General features: G+C 39.0%; 1 protein-coding gene across 5 annotated transcripts in view; it reads right to left on the reverse strand.

Annotated features, from left to right (window-relative positions):
• The window catches only part of tanc2b (tetratricopeptide repeat, ankyrin repeat and coiled-coil containing 2b), a 242,583-nt gene that overhangs the window by 174,136 nt on the left and 55,402 nt on the right, over nucleotides 1–13,045 (reverse strand). For all 5 annotated transcript variants that reach the window (XM_084740358.1, XM_084740357.1, XM_084740356.1 and 2 more), the window contains exon 3: nucleotides 2,691–2,795. In XM_084740358.1, coding sequence (XP_084596484.1) covers nucleotides 2,691–2,757 — 67 coding nt within the window. In that variant the 5' untranslated portion in view covers nucleotides 2,758–2,795. The remainder of the gene's footprint in view (nucleotides 1–2,690; nucleotides 2,796–13,045) is intronic.

Consider the following 13,045-nt stretch of genomic DNA (forward strand, 5'->3'; position numbering starts at 1 on the left):
AGAAGCTAAATATCATTGTCTTCCAGTCAACCAAATTCCACAGCCAAAATCGCTAATTTTACCTTGCAGACCACAGGGGTTGATCGTCTACTGCTGCATTGATCTGTCAGTTTGTTTGTGTTTTCGTGTAACTTTGGTGAATCTGAACCATTGTTTTAAGTCACAGAAGTCACACACAAACTAACAGAACGAAGCAGCGGTAGACCAGTGACTCACGTGTTCTGTGAGGTAAAACGACTGATTTCGCCTATGGAGTTTGGTTGGTTAGGAGAGAGTGGTATTTGGCCCATATAATGGTGGTTTTCCATCAGAAAAGGCTGTAAGGTGGTGAACCCTTTTAAAAAAAAAACTTTCATTGATCTTTTGTCAGTAATTCCCAACTTTATATGATAATAATAATAATAATAATAATAATAATGATGATGATGATGATGATGATGATGATGATGATGATGATGATGATGATGATGATGATGATGATGATGATGATGATAATAATAATAATAATAATAATAATAATAATAATAACAATAATAATAATAAATAATAATATTAATAATAATACCTATTAATATAATCAATTAAATAACATGACGGATGGGTGGATGGACCTTTTTACTAAAACTGACACTGGTCCATTAAGAGTCGACAGCCTCAGGCACTGTCACAACAATCACACTTCTGGTTTATAGATCCAGAAGGGGGTTGGGGGATGTCTACCAAATTGGCTCATTGGCTCACTCAGCCGAGAAAACTGAGGCTCCCCATCACCAGATTAACTCTTAAATCCCTGCCAGGAGAGTGCCCAACACACACACACCCCTGTGCCAGCTTTAAAAGGGTCCTTGTCTCCTTGCCACATGTCTGTAACTTAGTTGTGTTCAGCCTCTGTTGCTTGAAACAAAGTTAGCCGATCTGCACTTCTCATTGCAGTATTTTCTTTCCACCCCGACCTACTTGTTTGCGTCCGGCGAGTGTCCAAAGAAAAAAAAAACAAAACAATACTTTGACAATCTCATTTAGCAGATGCTTTTATCCAAAGCAACGTACATCTGAATTCTGATACAACACATGCAGACGACACGACGTAGATTACTGGTAAATCTGAGCTCCAATTTATCTTTTGAAAGAGGAGTTTGAAAATGTAAATGACAGTCAGGGCATAAAACCAATGATATAGTCTAACAATGGCATACCCGTCCATGCTAATACAATTACGTTTAAATTAAAAATAAAATTGAAACATGGTATTAAAATCAAAAGTCAAATTGAATTGTGGACTTGTCACTATATTCTATACATCTAGCGGAGATCTTGCAGATTGCAAACACTTTGGCTCACCCTCCCCTTCCAAGCATGTAGGAGAAACTACGGTGGCTTTGAAACTCATGAAAAAGTTGCATCTTGAGCCAGTGTTTGGTTTGTTGTGGGTGAGTCTGTCCAGTTGGATGCATGCGCATTTACGCACAAGGCTCAACAGAGCAACATCTTTAGTTACTTCAGTTTCTGCTGAAGAAATTTCTTTGTCCTGTCGAGTTTATACCCACTTCAAGTTTTGCTGCTCAAGTAAGTGTTTGCTGCAGTGACATTTCTGCAAGCATGGAAATGAAACTGAAAGCAGATTTTCAAATCATTAAAGTAAATTGTTAAAGAAAACATTCATGCATCAAATACAACACACAAAAAAGAATTCACCTGGAAAGCTCGACAACATTTAAATGGTAACAGAGCCCGTGGATCTCTACATTGGAGAAAATCGTACGTTCAGGTGGGTGAATGATTTATGTGTACATGTGGAGGAGTACATCTGTGCATCACTATTATACACAAACAAACACATACTTAAAAATATTATTTTGCATTTTGGTCATATTCTGCTGATAAATCCCAGTAAATCTTACAGACTGGACGTTTAAGACTTTTACATTACTTGTATATTAGGTCATGTACCTGCACCAACATGCATGATAAAACCATGTTTAAATACCAAAACGAATATACATGGCTTGACCTTGAAAACATTATTTGTTGGGATATTTGAGGTTCACTCAACCTGCACAAAGTGTGTCTCTGGTGAGAAACTTTTACTGTGAAATGGCTGCAGGAACTGTTGAGTTTGCTTTACAAGCAGATTAACACTGTGCTTTTATTACAGCTCTGATGGCAAAGCAAAGAAAAACAATCATTAAACAGTGAGGTTCACAACTCAAACCTCCAGCCACAAAACAACAGTGAAGCCAACATTAAGCAGGTGCTATAAAACTACTGAATTGATGTAAAGAGAGCTTGGCTGAGCTGGGAACTGTCTTGTTGTGGTCAAAGTGAGGCTGAACAAGCCACTGCTGCGACTGTATAATGGGAACAGCAATCTCCTCAACGCAGCATGACATTGCATGACCAAAGCATGTTTTAAGTGTCGCTGGAAAACAGGTGTTTTGTTCTCACAACAGGAGGTAAAGCTGTTCAAGCAGCAGGACTGATGAGGGGCTTTGGATCTATTTTAAGCGGAAAAGAGGTTTTAAGGGGTCTTCAACAGTGACAGATCGCTCTTTAAGAACCGAAATACATTTAATCTTCTGAGCTGCATGTTCCTGCTTCCTAAAATACACCCGCAGCACGAGTGGCCACCTTCTGTGTGCTGACAGGCAGATGCGTCATTGTTTGTGGCTGGCATCAGAAAACAGACTCACCACTGCTGCGACTCTTGCGGTTGGCCTTCCCTCCCGTCAGCAACATCTTCAAGCTGTTCCTAAACATGACTGCAGCAGATGCCCTGGACTAGACTACAGAAAAATCTGTCGGGGAAAGAAGAAGAGAGGATAAATATTAATGTTTCTGGGAGCACTTGCAGTATGACCAACTGTCTGCTGCGAGATCGAAATGACATCGTTAACAAGAGAATCCAGGAGTTAAAAGCATCATTAGAGATATCAGAATGCAACATAACGACACTGTCAAGACAAGAGAGGAAAAAAAAGAATATTCAAAAGAAGTTAATGGGAGTTTGTGTCACATAAAGCTGAAATGAGGGAAATCCCACTCATGAATCATGTATACTTTTACCCATTCCCACACACCGATGGCAGCATGCTGATACATAAGGCCACTGGTAGCAATTAGGATTCAGTGAAAAAAACTGCAGTAACTCTGTGGACCCTCTAGGGGTTGCAGACCCCTTGTTGACAATCTATGATATAATTGCATTTTACAAAAAAGAGCGACGAATGTAATTATTTGTGTTGGATTAAAAATATTGCGGGCGGGTTCAGATCAGCTTTCTAGAAAATATCACGGGTTACGACGGGTGGGTCAACTGACAAAGCAGGAACTGTCTCCCTCTCAGTCAAACACACACAGCGCACAGCAGCAGCAGAACATCCAGTGCGCTCCGTCAGCTCAACCGACCGATGCTCAAAGCTCGGCAAAATAGGTTAAATCTTTAAACTGTGGACCAGACCAAACACCAGGCTAAAGGAAAAACAGTACAGACCTACAGATGTGTACTACTATTCTATTAAAATTGACTGTCGATATGAAGAGAAAATGAGGAAGAGAATGAGAGAGAAACAGCAACAGTCAACAGTCAAAACATGACAATATGCTCTCCTGACAGTAATTTGTGACAGGTTCAGTAAATCTCCCCGTCAGTCTTTTGTCCTAGAAGCTCAGAAGAGTTTTTATTTCAGGTGGCAAAGAAAAACAACGTATCAAGAATCGTGGAAATTCACTAGAGCTGGTATCAAAGTCTAAATTTCTGTTATATGACTAAATCACACAAATTAATACACTAATAACACAGTGCTTACAGGCTCAGAAGATCACCTGTGCAAACCCATTCACACCACCGACCTTCTGATTACTGGACGACCCGCTTTACCTCCTGAGCTGCTCACTATAACCTGGAGAACAGAAGTTTGGCACAGACAGTATAAACAGTGCACTGTGCAGTATTGGAAAACTACAGGAGGTGGAGTTTGGGCTTTCTGTAATAAAAAGATTTACATAGCTGACAGATAACACCATAAATCATAAGACTGCCTTCATTTCTAGACTCCAGCTTGCTTTATCCTGCTAATTCCTCCCCTCAGCCTCCCCACCCAGCGACCCCTCTGCACACAGGCGCACATATCTCTGCTGTGAGTGGTTAGAAAGCACGGCAGCAGATGTTCTCCATTAGGTGGGAGTGACTCAGCAAAGTCCCACAGACGAGCTCCAGCTGAGGAGTTAGCTTTGGACCCAAACAATTAAAAGAAAACCTCAAAGAGGAGGACATGAAAAAGCTCTCAAAAAGCCCCCTCGACCTAGAGAGGGGTCTGAAAGGCTTCCATGATCATAACACTCCAGACACAGCGAGGTCTGCTGGGAAAACGGCGATGACAATGAGGCAACGTATGATATTATAGTCAGGTGGGAGGCAACTGAGCATAAAAAATTCTTAACTGATGAGTTTTTTCTTCTTTTTTTAATTTCTGAGAGTGTTATAGCAGGAATCTTCTCTTACAAATGGATTAATGGTGACTCCAGACTTGATTGTAATGCAGGTGCACAGTTTCCTAAATTGTGATGAGGCCGAACCTTTGAACTCCAGGCTGAAACAACATTAAAAAAATATATATATTTGCTTTCATCAGGCTGCATCTGGCCGGCCTTTTCTGGAATTAAGACGTCTACGGAGGGTCTCAACGAGATTGAAAAGCGAGCGCAGTCCTGGCAGCTGCCAATTTGGAGTTTAGCTCGAGTGTGGAGAAAAAGAGAACGAGCTGAAAGAGAAGTCAATTTGAAGAACAACAAATATACTGGGGGAAAACTGAGCTACTGTAGCTGCCAAAATGAGACCAGAGCCAGCCTTCAAATCACTTCACAGGCTTTCTGGAGATGCCTCCAGCTGCGTTTCTTATTAGTTTTGAACGAAGGTGAGCATTGATACTCTCCTACACCAGTGACCATTCAGATTTCTTTCTACATGTGTATTTGTATTTTGCAAAAAGTTGATTTAAAGGCAGGGAACAGAGAGATTCAGTGATTGAACTGTTATGTTGTGTGTAGAACTGCAATGATTAATTGATTAGTTGTCAGCTATTACATTAATTACCAACTAATTTGATAACTGATGAATCATTCTGAGTCATTTTTTTTAATAAATCATCATTTGAGAGCTTTACCTTGGTATTTGGAAAACACCATTCACTATTTTCTGACATTTTAGGAACCAAACAACTAATTGATTAATGGAGAAAATGATCAGCAGATTAATCAGCGATAAATATAATCATTAGTTGTAGTCCTAGTGTGCACATTTCTGAGACCAAGAGTAGAATTTACTCACTGGTAATTGTGTTAGATCGGGTCAAAGAGTCATAAATTCTTGCTGTGACTCAGCAGAGAGTCATAACAGACTACAAATTCAACACCAACCAATCATCGCCCGCCGTCTTACACAACTACAGGTTCACAGAGATGAAATAAAACCTGATAGAGGATATCTAACTAGGTGAGAGAGAAAAAAAAACGTCTGACACACTAGTCCTTCTGTTAGGTTGTTGAGATGTTAACATGTGCAATAAACACACTGCATAAAGCTGCCGGGAATGAAATAAACAAGAAAATCATTTTATTCACACTCAGCGTGTGAAGATTTGACCAATCAAATGAAGCCCCCGCTATTTTCAGACTATTTGGTGGCGACTGCAAAAGCTGCTCTCTCAAACAAATAGCATTAAAGAAAAATAATTAATAGTTAAATATTCATTAAATGTTGAATACTTCAACATATACATTGTTAACCAGTTCTAAGAATGAACTGAATAATTAAAAAATAGAAGAAATAACTGAACAAAGATCAGAACTGTTCAGTATCCATTAAATGTTGAATATTTTAATACTGTCGAGTCAATTAGGGGAAGGTTATAAATCTATTAGGTATATTAGGGAGTTAAAAAAAACATCTGATATTGATATATCAGCCAATATTCTTTATAATCCTTGAAATGTGGCAAAGATGTGTAATGGAGGCAGGATATTTTAAAGTTTAACAATAAAGTTTATTGTCAAAAATGATATCAGGCCACTGAAACAGTAAACTTAGACCAGTGTTTTTAATTATTACAAATAAATATGAATTTAAAAAACACTAATACAGCAAAATATACATTTATATTAAACTTGAATTAAGAAAAAGGATCAAATATGCATAAAATACTGACTATAAAGCTAATAAACAGAAATAATCAGCACTATGATCTGTTAAAAAAAAGTTTTTATACCAGAGAACAACCAATGTAAGGCATAACTTCTCAGCTTTTACACCCGTCACCTCATCCTGTCCTCATAAACATTCCCTTGTGTGCTGAATCACCACTTCAAAATTATTCCAAGCATTATTTTCTGCATTATATGTTCTAGAAAAGGAGTATCTGTGAGAGGCCCACGTTTTGGCCGGTAAAATCGATTAGATGTCAACTATTAAAGTAAACGCAAACTCTGTTGATGATTGATTTTTTTTTTCTTTAGACAAAGTCAAAGTTCTCTGAGCCCAGCTTCTTAAATGTGAATATTTTCTGGTTTCTTTACACCTTTATGACACCGTATAGGCCAACCGATCGATCAGTCGAGAAAATAAGCGACAGATCAATCGACAGTGAAATCATTGTTAGTTGCAGCTCTACTCTGACCAGTTTAATTGCACATCACAGTCCTTCCTCTTATCGTACTGTCCTGCACATCACACAGGATGAAAATGAGCAACCGTCGTGCCAGATGCTTATTTTGGTTCACGAAGCCTCACATCTGTCCGGTCAAAACATTATGTAAAAAAATTATTATGTAAAAAAATAATGTATTAATTATTTTAGGACAAATTCTCTGAACAGAAGAAAGAGAATTATTATTATTAATATAATTATTAATATAATTTTTTTTAACAACCTTTTCAGAATAAATTAAGATGTTTCTTGCCACTGACTGTCTACAGAGCTGGAGGAGTCAGTGACTGAGGATCCTGATGTCTGATATGATTGTGCATCTAATAACACTTTTGACAGCAGTCACCATTCCTCTCCCCAGTCAATAACAGCGCCAGTAAATGTCCCTATCAAGGCCGATGCAGATGAGGGTTATGGCGTCTTTAGTGTTTTATCTTTTGATGTAGGCTCAGACTCTCCAGCTCAGTTCATATCACGAGGGGCCAATAACTCCACCGCTCATAAAAAACACTTCTCAGCCGCTCTGATTTAAAGGGATCACTGACAATAAATATGAATATTTTTGACCTCATTCGCCAGGCAGTGCAGTGTCACCAAGCCATTGTGACAGGTTCCCCTAAATAAAAAATGAGCCCTGATGTGAATCAGTGGCTCCTCAAGGAAGGGCTGACATTTTTCTGTGTAACGTTTGGCCCAGATCCCGACGAGACTGTTCTCTGGTGGAGTAAAGCGAGCCCGAACAGTATCTGAAACTGTATGAAGAGACTCCTACAGGCCTGTCTATTATAAACGTCTTATCAGCACCTGATACGATTGTCTTGGCAACTGAGCTGAGGCAGTGAATTAAATGATGCTGCAGGCAAATAAACCCACAAAAGACATAACAGTTCCCCAATTTAGGGAATTTCACTGTTTTGCTAAATTAGTTGAGCCACAAAAGGCAGAAACTGTAATGTGGTCTTTTATAATCACAGAATGAAGCGGCATCATGGCCGCCTGTGTCCTCTTAACAAAGGTTTGCTGAAGAATTATTATCCTGCACAAGTTGAACGCACTCAGAAATAAAGATGCCAGAACAATAAACGATTCTTCAGTTTGTTCCCAATCAGAGAACCCTTTATGGTTCCTGGTAGAACCATTTATAAAGGTTCCACTTAACCTGACATAGATGGTTATACCAAGAACCATCTTTGGAAGGTTTCGTCCTGAACATCCTATGAGAGGTTTTACAGAGAACCCGTCTATGGTGTAATGGTTCCACCCAAAACCCTCTCTGGGGGTTCTATCCAAAACCTTTCCACCATCTAAGGACACTAATAAGAACCCACCCAGGGGAGAACCTTTATGTATTCCAAGGGTTTTATCTAGAACACACTCAGAAGGTTCTACTGAGAGCCTTTGTATATTATGATAAAAAAAGAACCCTAGAACTATAATTTCAACAATCCTTGAGTAACTCTTTCTTCCAAAAGGGGTTCTTTGCATGAAAATGGACACTTAGTCTTACAAAGAACCCTTCACAAAGATGGGTTCAAGGTTCTGGGCAGAACCTCAGCCCTTCAGGAAGAACCGTTTGGAGCCCTTATTTCTAAGAGTGTAAAGTTAATTTCCAACTGTATTCCCATGTTATCCCATATGACTAACTGTTTCCAGTGTGTGGTCCCCTGTGTGGGACTGGCCCCGATGCAGAGACGCCGCCTGTCTCACTTCCTGGCTGCCATCAAAGACCCTGACTGGAGAAACACCCGGGCCTGCAGTCAGCTTTGATTTGCCACAGTGTCACTGGATATGTCTAAATTTGTTAAGTGTTGAACTACTGTATAGATCAGACTTTCATTCTGATGTAAAACTGAGGCACGTTAACTGCCTGGGACTGAGCAAACCTACGGTTTTTGAGCTGAAGTACACGTACAGACACTCAGAAATCCTATGTTTAGAATCACTAAGAGCAGAGGTGCTGCTTCAAATGGTTTTGGACACTTACGAGCAGGGAAGGTCACATAGTTGAGCTTTCATTTATTTATTTTTTCATCTCTATTATTTAGATTCAGGAAGACCTTGTTAAAAATCTGAGTGAGGATTCCTCGTTTGGTTGTTGGTTTGATTCATGCAGCACCCTCAGGCCCTTTTTTTCTTTGTTGCTCACCTTTGTTTTTGTTATTTGTAAATCTTAGTTGCAACAGATAATGGTTTTACATTTCCTTTCTCCTAGAGAGCTGAGTCATACAGTAAAATCACATGTTTGTTGGTGTTAAGTACAGCAATGATTGTATGATACTGTAATAAATAATTGACATTAAGAAATAATCATTTGCCATTTAGTCTTGTTACACTTAGTTAAGTGGACAATATATTTAGAATATTTTCACAGCTTTTTGTTGCCAACAGACAGCTTTTTCTGACAGGGAGCTGTCGTTATCTTAGCCAAATATCGCTCTCTCACGCTCAACCAGACTCCTTTTGAAAAAACAGTAATTTTACCTTGCAGAATACTGACGCTTCTGCACTACTGCTGCCTCCATCTGTTCGTTTGTTTATGCTATTGTGTGTTTTCTGTGAATCTGAACTAACTTTTTAAAGCACTGAATTCAAACAATAACCCAAACAAACTAACTGAACCAGGCAGCAGTAGACTCAGAGACAACACTAGCGACTACTGTCTTCTGCAAGGTAAAATTACTGATTTTGTCATTGGAGTCTGGTTGGTTTGCAGAGCACGATATTTGACTTATATAACAGCAGTTTCCCATCTGAAAAGACTGTCTGATGGCAAGACAAAGTGGTGAAAATATTCTACATATTAAGTACACATAATCTATAAAAGTACACTGACTATGCATAAGTGTGCATAAACCTCACACAGCCCCACTTCAAATAATCCAGACTTCCTTTAAAATATATCCTCTCCCTAATGGTGGCTTCTATTAGCTGCTTGACCCTTTCTCCAAGAATCCTTATAATATTTTATTCTTTTTCCCCTCTTCTTCACATCACCTCTGCAACCGACTGTTACCGTATCTGTATGACGTGCGATAAGGCTCTTATAGCACTACGGTCAACTTCAATTGGATTAACTGGCGGCCCTCAGCTGTGGGAAAGAACTAGTTAAAAGCCTGCATAATCGCCGCAATCATTACAGCTGCTTCAATGATACAGTGACACAAGTGATCCCTACACCTACCAGAGGGACAGATGAAAAGCATTAGTCACATCAAAAGCAGCAGCGCGAGTTCAAGGTGGCTGAGCAGTGACACGTGTCGTGAATGGCTACGCTGAGGTGTGGACTGACTAGAAAAGTCCAGACTTTTTACAATCCAGGTTTGTTTATGAGGACTGTTAATTACAATCAACTAAGCACTGAGTATAATACCCTGACAATGACGCATGTGGATTTTGTTCCCTAAAGTTTGCTTGTTTGTTTTTTTTTTTTAAATCACCCATTCTTGACAACTGGGACAAATCATGTCTTACCAAAAAAGAGAAACTCTAAAGTTATAGTCTGCAGCATTTTCCTAAAAAACAATGTATATAGTCATATTTTCCATCACTTATGACCGACTAAAAGTGTGTATTGGTGGCAGTATCTGCAGCAAGCCTGCCCTCTGCCTGCATTTATTTATTTATTTATTTTAATTAAATGTATAACTGTCATATATGTTGAGCATTTCTCTAAACCTGAAGGTGATGTCCTCAAATATTTGTCCACAGTCCAAAGATAATTCAGTTTAGTGTCATTAAGGACAAAGGAAATCTGAAAATATTCACATTTGAGAAGCTGAAATCAGAGAATCTGGGCAGTTTTTCAGTTATTATGGCAATTAATTTAATAATTGACAAATTATTGTCTCTAATTGACTTAATGTTGTAGCTTAAGCACAACAAAAATATCTAGATAGAAAAATATCACAACAGGTAAAAGTATTTTTTTTTATTTTTTTGGTTGAATTGTTCCTTTAAATAAACACTCCAGTAATATGCAGTGCTCTTATCATTTGGAACCACACAAGCCCTTCTCTCTGCCTGAAATCAGTTCATTGGTATGAATCATGAGCCTTCCGATGACAAGATGTAGACAGAAGTAAGCGAGTGTAAGGTGGCGGCAGGTCAGATCTATTGTCATGCATGCTCGTCTCCAGAGGTACAGCCAAGGCTGTGCAGGGGCGTCTACGCAAGTATCCACGCAACTCGCCGCAACCTCACCTCAGCATAAAATATGAGCGGGGAGCAGCTTATTATGTCTGGTCTGGTTAGCCTGGAGGCCAGAAGGCATTCTGTGATTATAATACTAAATCAAACTCTTAAAAAGCCATGACTCAGTAAGTGCATGCTGGAGCTTCAGCTCCACATACTGCGGAACAAACGCAGGGAACAGTAACTCCAGAACACGTGATGATGAGAAAAAAGGGTTTCAAATTTTCAGGCTGAATGGGTAAACTATAAAAGATGAATAGGATGTAATTCCCTCCTTTGATGTGTTTTTGTAGGCTACTTATTATTTTACCGCAAAATCATATATGATGTAAACCTCTGGAAAATCTTAAGGAAATATGACTGAAGCAACACCATCAGAACTTGTTCTTTTCAGCTTTCAATCTACTACTTTTACAAATAGTAATAGTAATTTCCTTGAATAATTGTAATAAATTAATTTACAAGTTAATATGTTTAAATAAGTGATTTTAAAGTAACGTGACTACAACAAATTGTGAATTTCACTTGAGTCAAAATGTGGTCTGGCAGTTACTGCAGCTCGGCTAAGCTAACATTAGGCTAGTTAGCTTTTTAGCTATTAGCTGTTTTTATTCTCCATGGCTGTATTTAGCTTCTGCCTTATTTATGTGGAACAACAAACTAATTTACCAAGATGCCAGTTTACAGACATTGATATGTTTATAAATATATTTAACAGTTAGTGAGCTTCGGCCAAGGCTAGCTGTGGCTATCTCCAGCTAGCTTTAGCAGGATTTCGCAGTCTTGCTTTAGGATGTAATCCCTGAAGTCTTTTTTGTAGGCTACTTATTATTTCACCACAAAAGGACCCAAGTATCCACAAACAATACGCGTCCTTTCAGCTTTCCATCTACTATGTTTGAAATAATAACAATTAATGTAAATAATTAATAGAATAAATTCATTCACAACTTAATAAATTTATATAAGTGATGTAAAAGTAATTTGACCACACCAAACTGTGAACTCCACAAGAGGCAAAAACTGGTCTCGCAGCTACTGCAGCTTGGCTAAGCTAACATAACCCTAATTAGTTTTTAGCTGTTTTTATTCTCTATGACTAGATTTTCACCTCTGCCTTATTTATGTGGGACAACAAACTAATTTACCAAGATGTTAGTTGGGGTCTTCAGTTAAGGCTAGTTGTGGCTATCTCTAGCTAGCTTTAGCAGGATTTGGCTGTCTTGCTTTAGATAGCTGTGTAGTTCATCATTTGGTTTGATTTTTAGCTTTGTTTTGCTTTAACTAGATATTTAACATGCTGTTTTCTTTGGAATCCTGTATCATATGCTAAAATAAACATCAATAAGTCAGATATTGGTCTTAGCTAGATATGTATTTACTGCATTTTGGCTTTGTAGGGCAGCATAGTGTATCTGAAAAACAGAGGACTTCACAGAGCAGCCTGATAAATCTGTTCCCATATGTATAGCAGTGAGCTAACCAGGCAGGGCTGCAGCAGTTTACTAACTGCCAGAGCAGAAAATAGGGAGAGATGTTGCTGTCCGTTTCTAGAGGAGGCAATCAATGTATGAAATCTTAGAGGACAGGATACTGAGTAGGCAAGTGAAGCACACACACATATACAGACTCGCCATAGAGAGACAGCCACGCACACAGAAATGTAGCCGTATACACACGCAGCTGAAGCAATGTTTCATCTGAGGGTGTAAGCATACACATCTCTCATTCCCACTCTCTCTGACCCTGTGTACCGGCCTTTGTGAAGGGAAGCCAAGAAGCAGCATGCTCTCACAGATAATGTGCGTAAGCGGATGCAGCCCATCTCAGGCTCTTCCACAGCTCGGGCATAATGCTCCTCCAGTGTGTTAAAAACCACTTAAAGGCACATTCACCAGCCCGGCTGCGTGATGAGCCACTTTCATCTGGTCACCCTGAAAGCAGCACACTTGTTTGTTCTGATGAAAAATAAAATACAGATGCAGCTTGGCTCATTTTGTAAGCGAAAGGGAGAGTTTGGATTATTTGAAGTGGGGTTGTATGAGGTACGTATCGATGGGTCAGTGCTTTAACTGCAGTAGATGGTTTAAGGGTACACTAAATTTAGAATATTTTTACTGCTTTATCTTTCCATCAGACAGACTTTTCCGAGG

Source organism: Lutjanus erythropterus, chromosome 17 (genome assembly GCF_056507025.1).
Source record: "Lutjanus erythropterus isolate fLutEry1 chromosome 17, fLutEry1.hap2, whole genome shotgun sequence".
NCBI lineage: Eukaryota > Metazoa > Chordata > Actinopteri > Lutjaniformes > Lutjanidae > Lutjanus > Lutjanus erythropterus.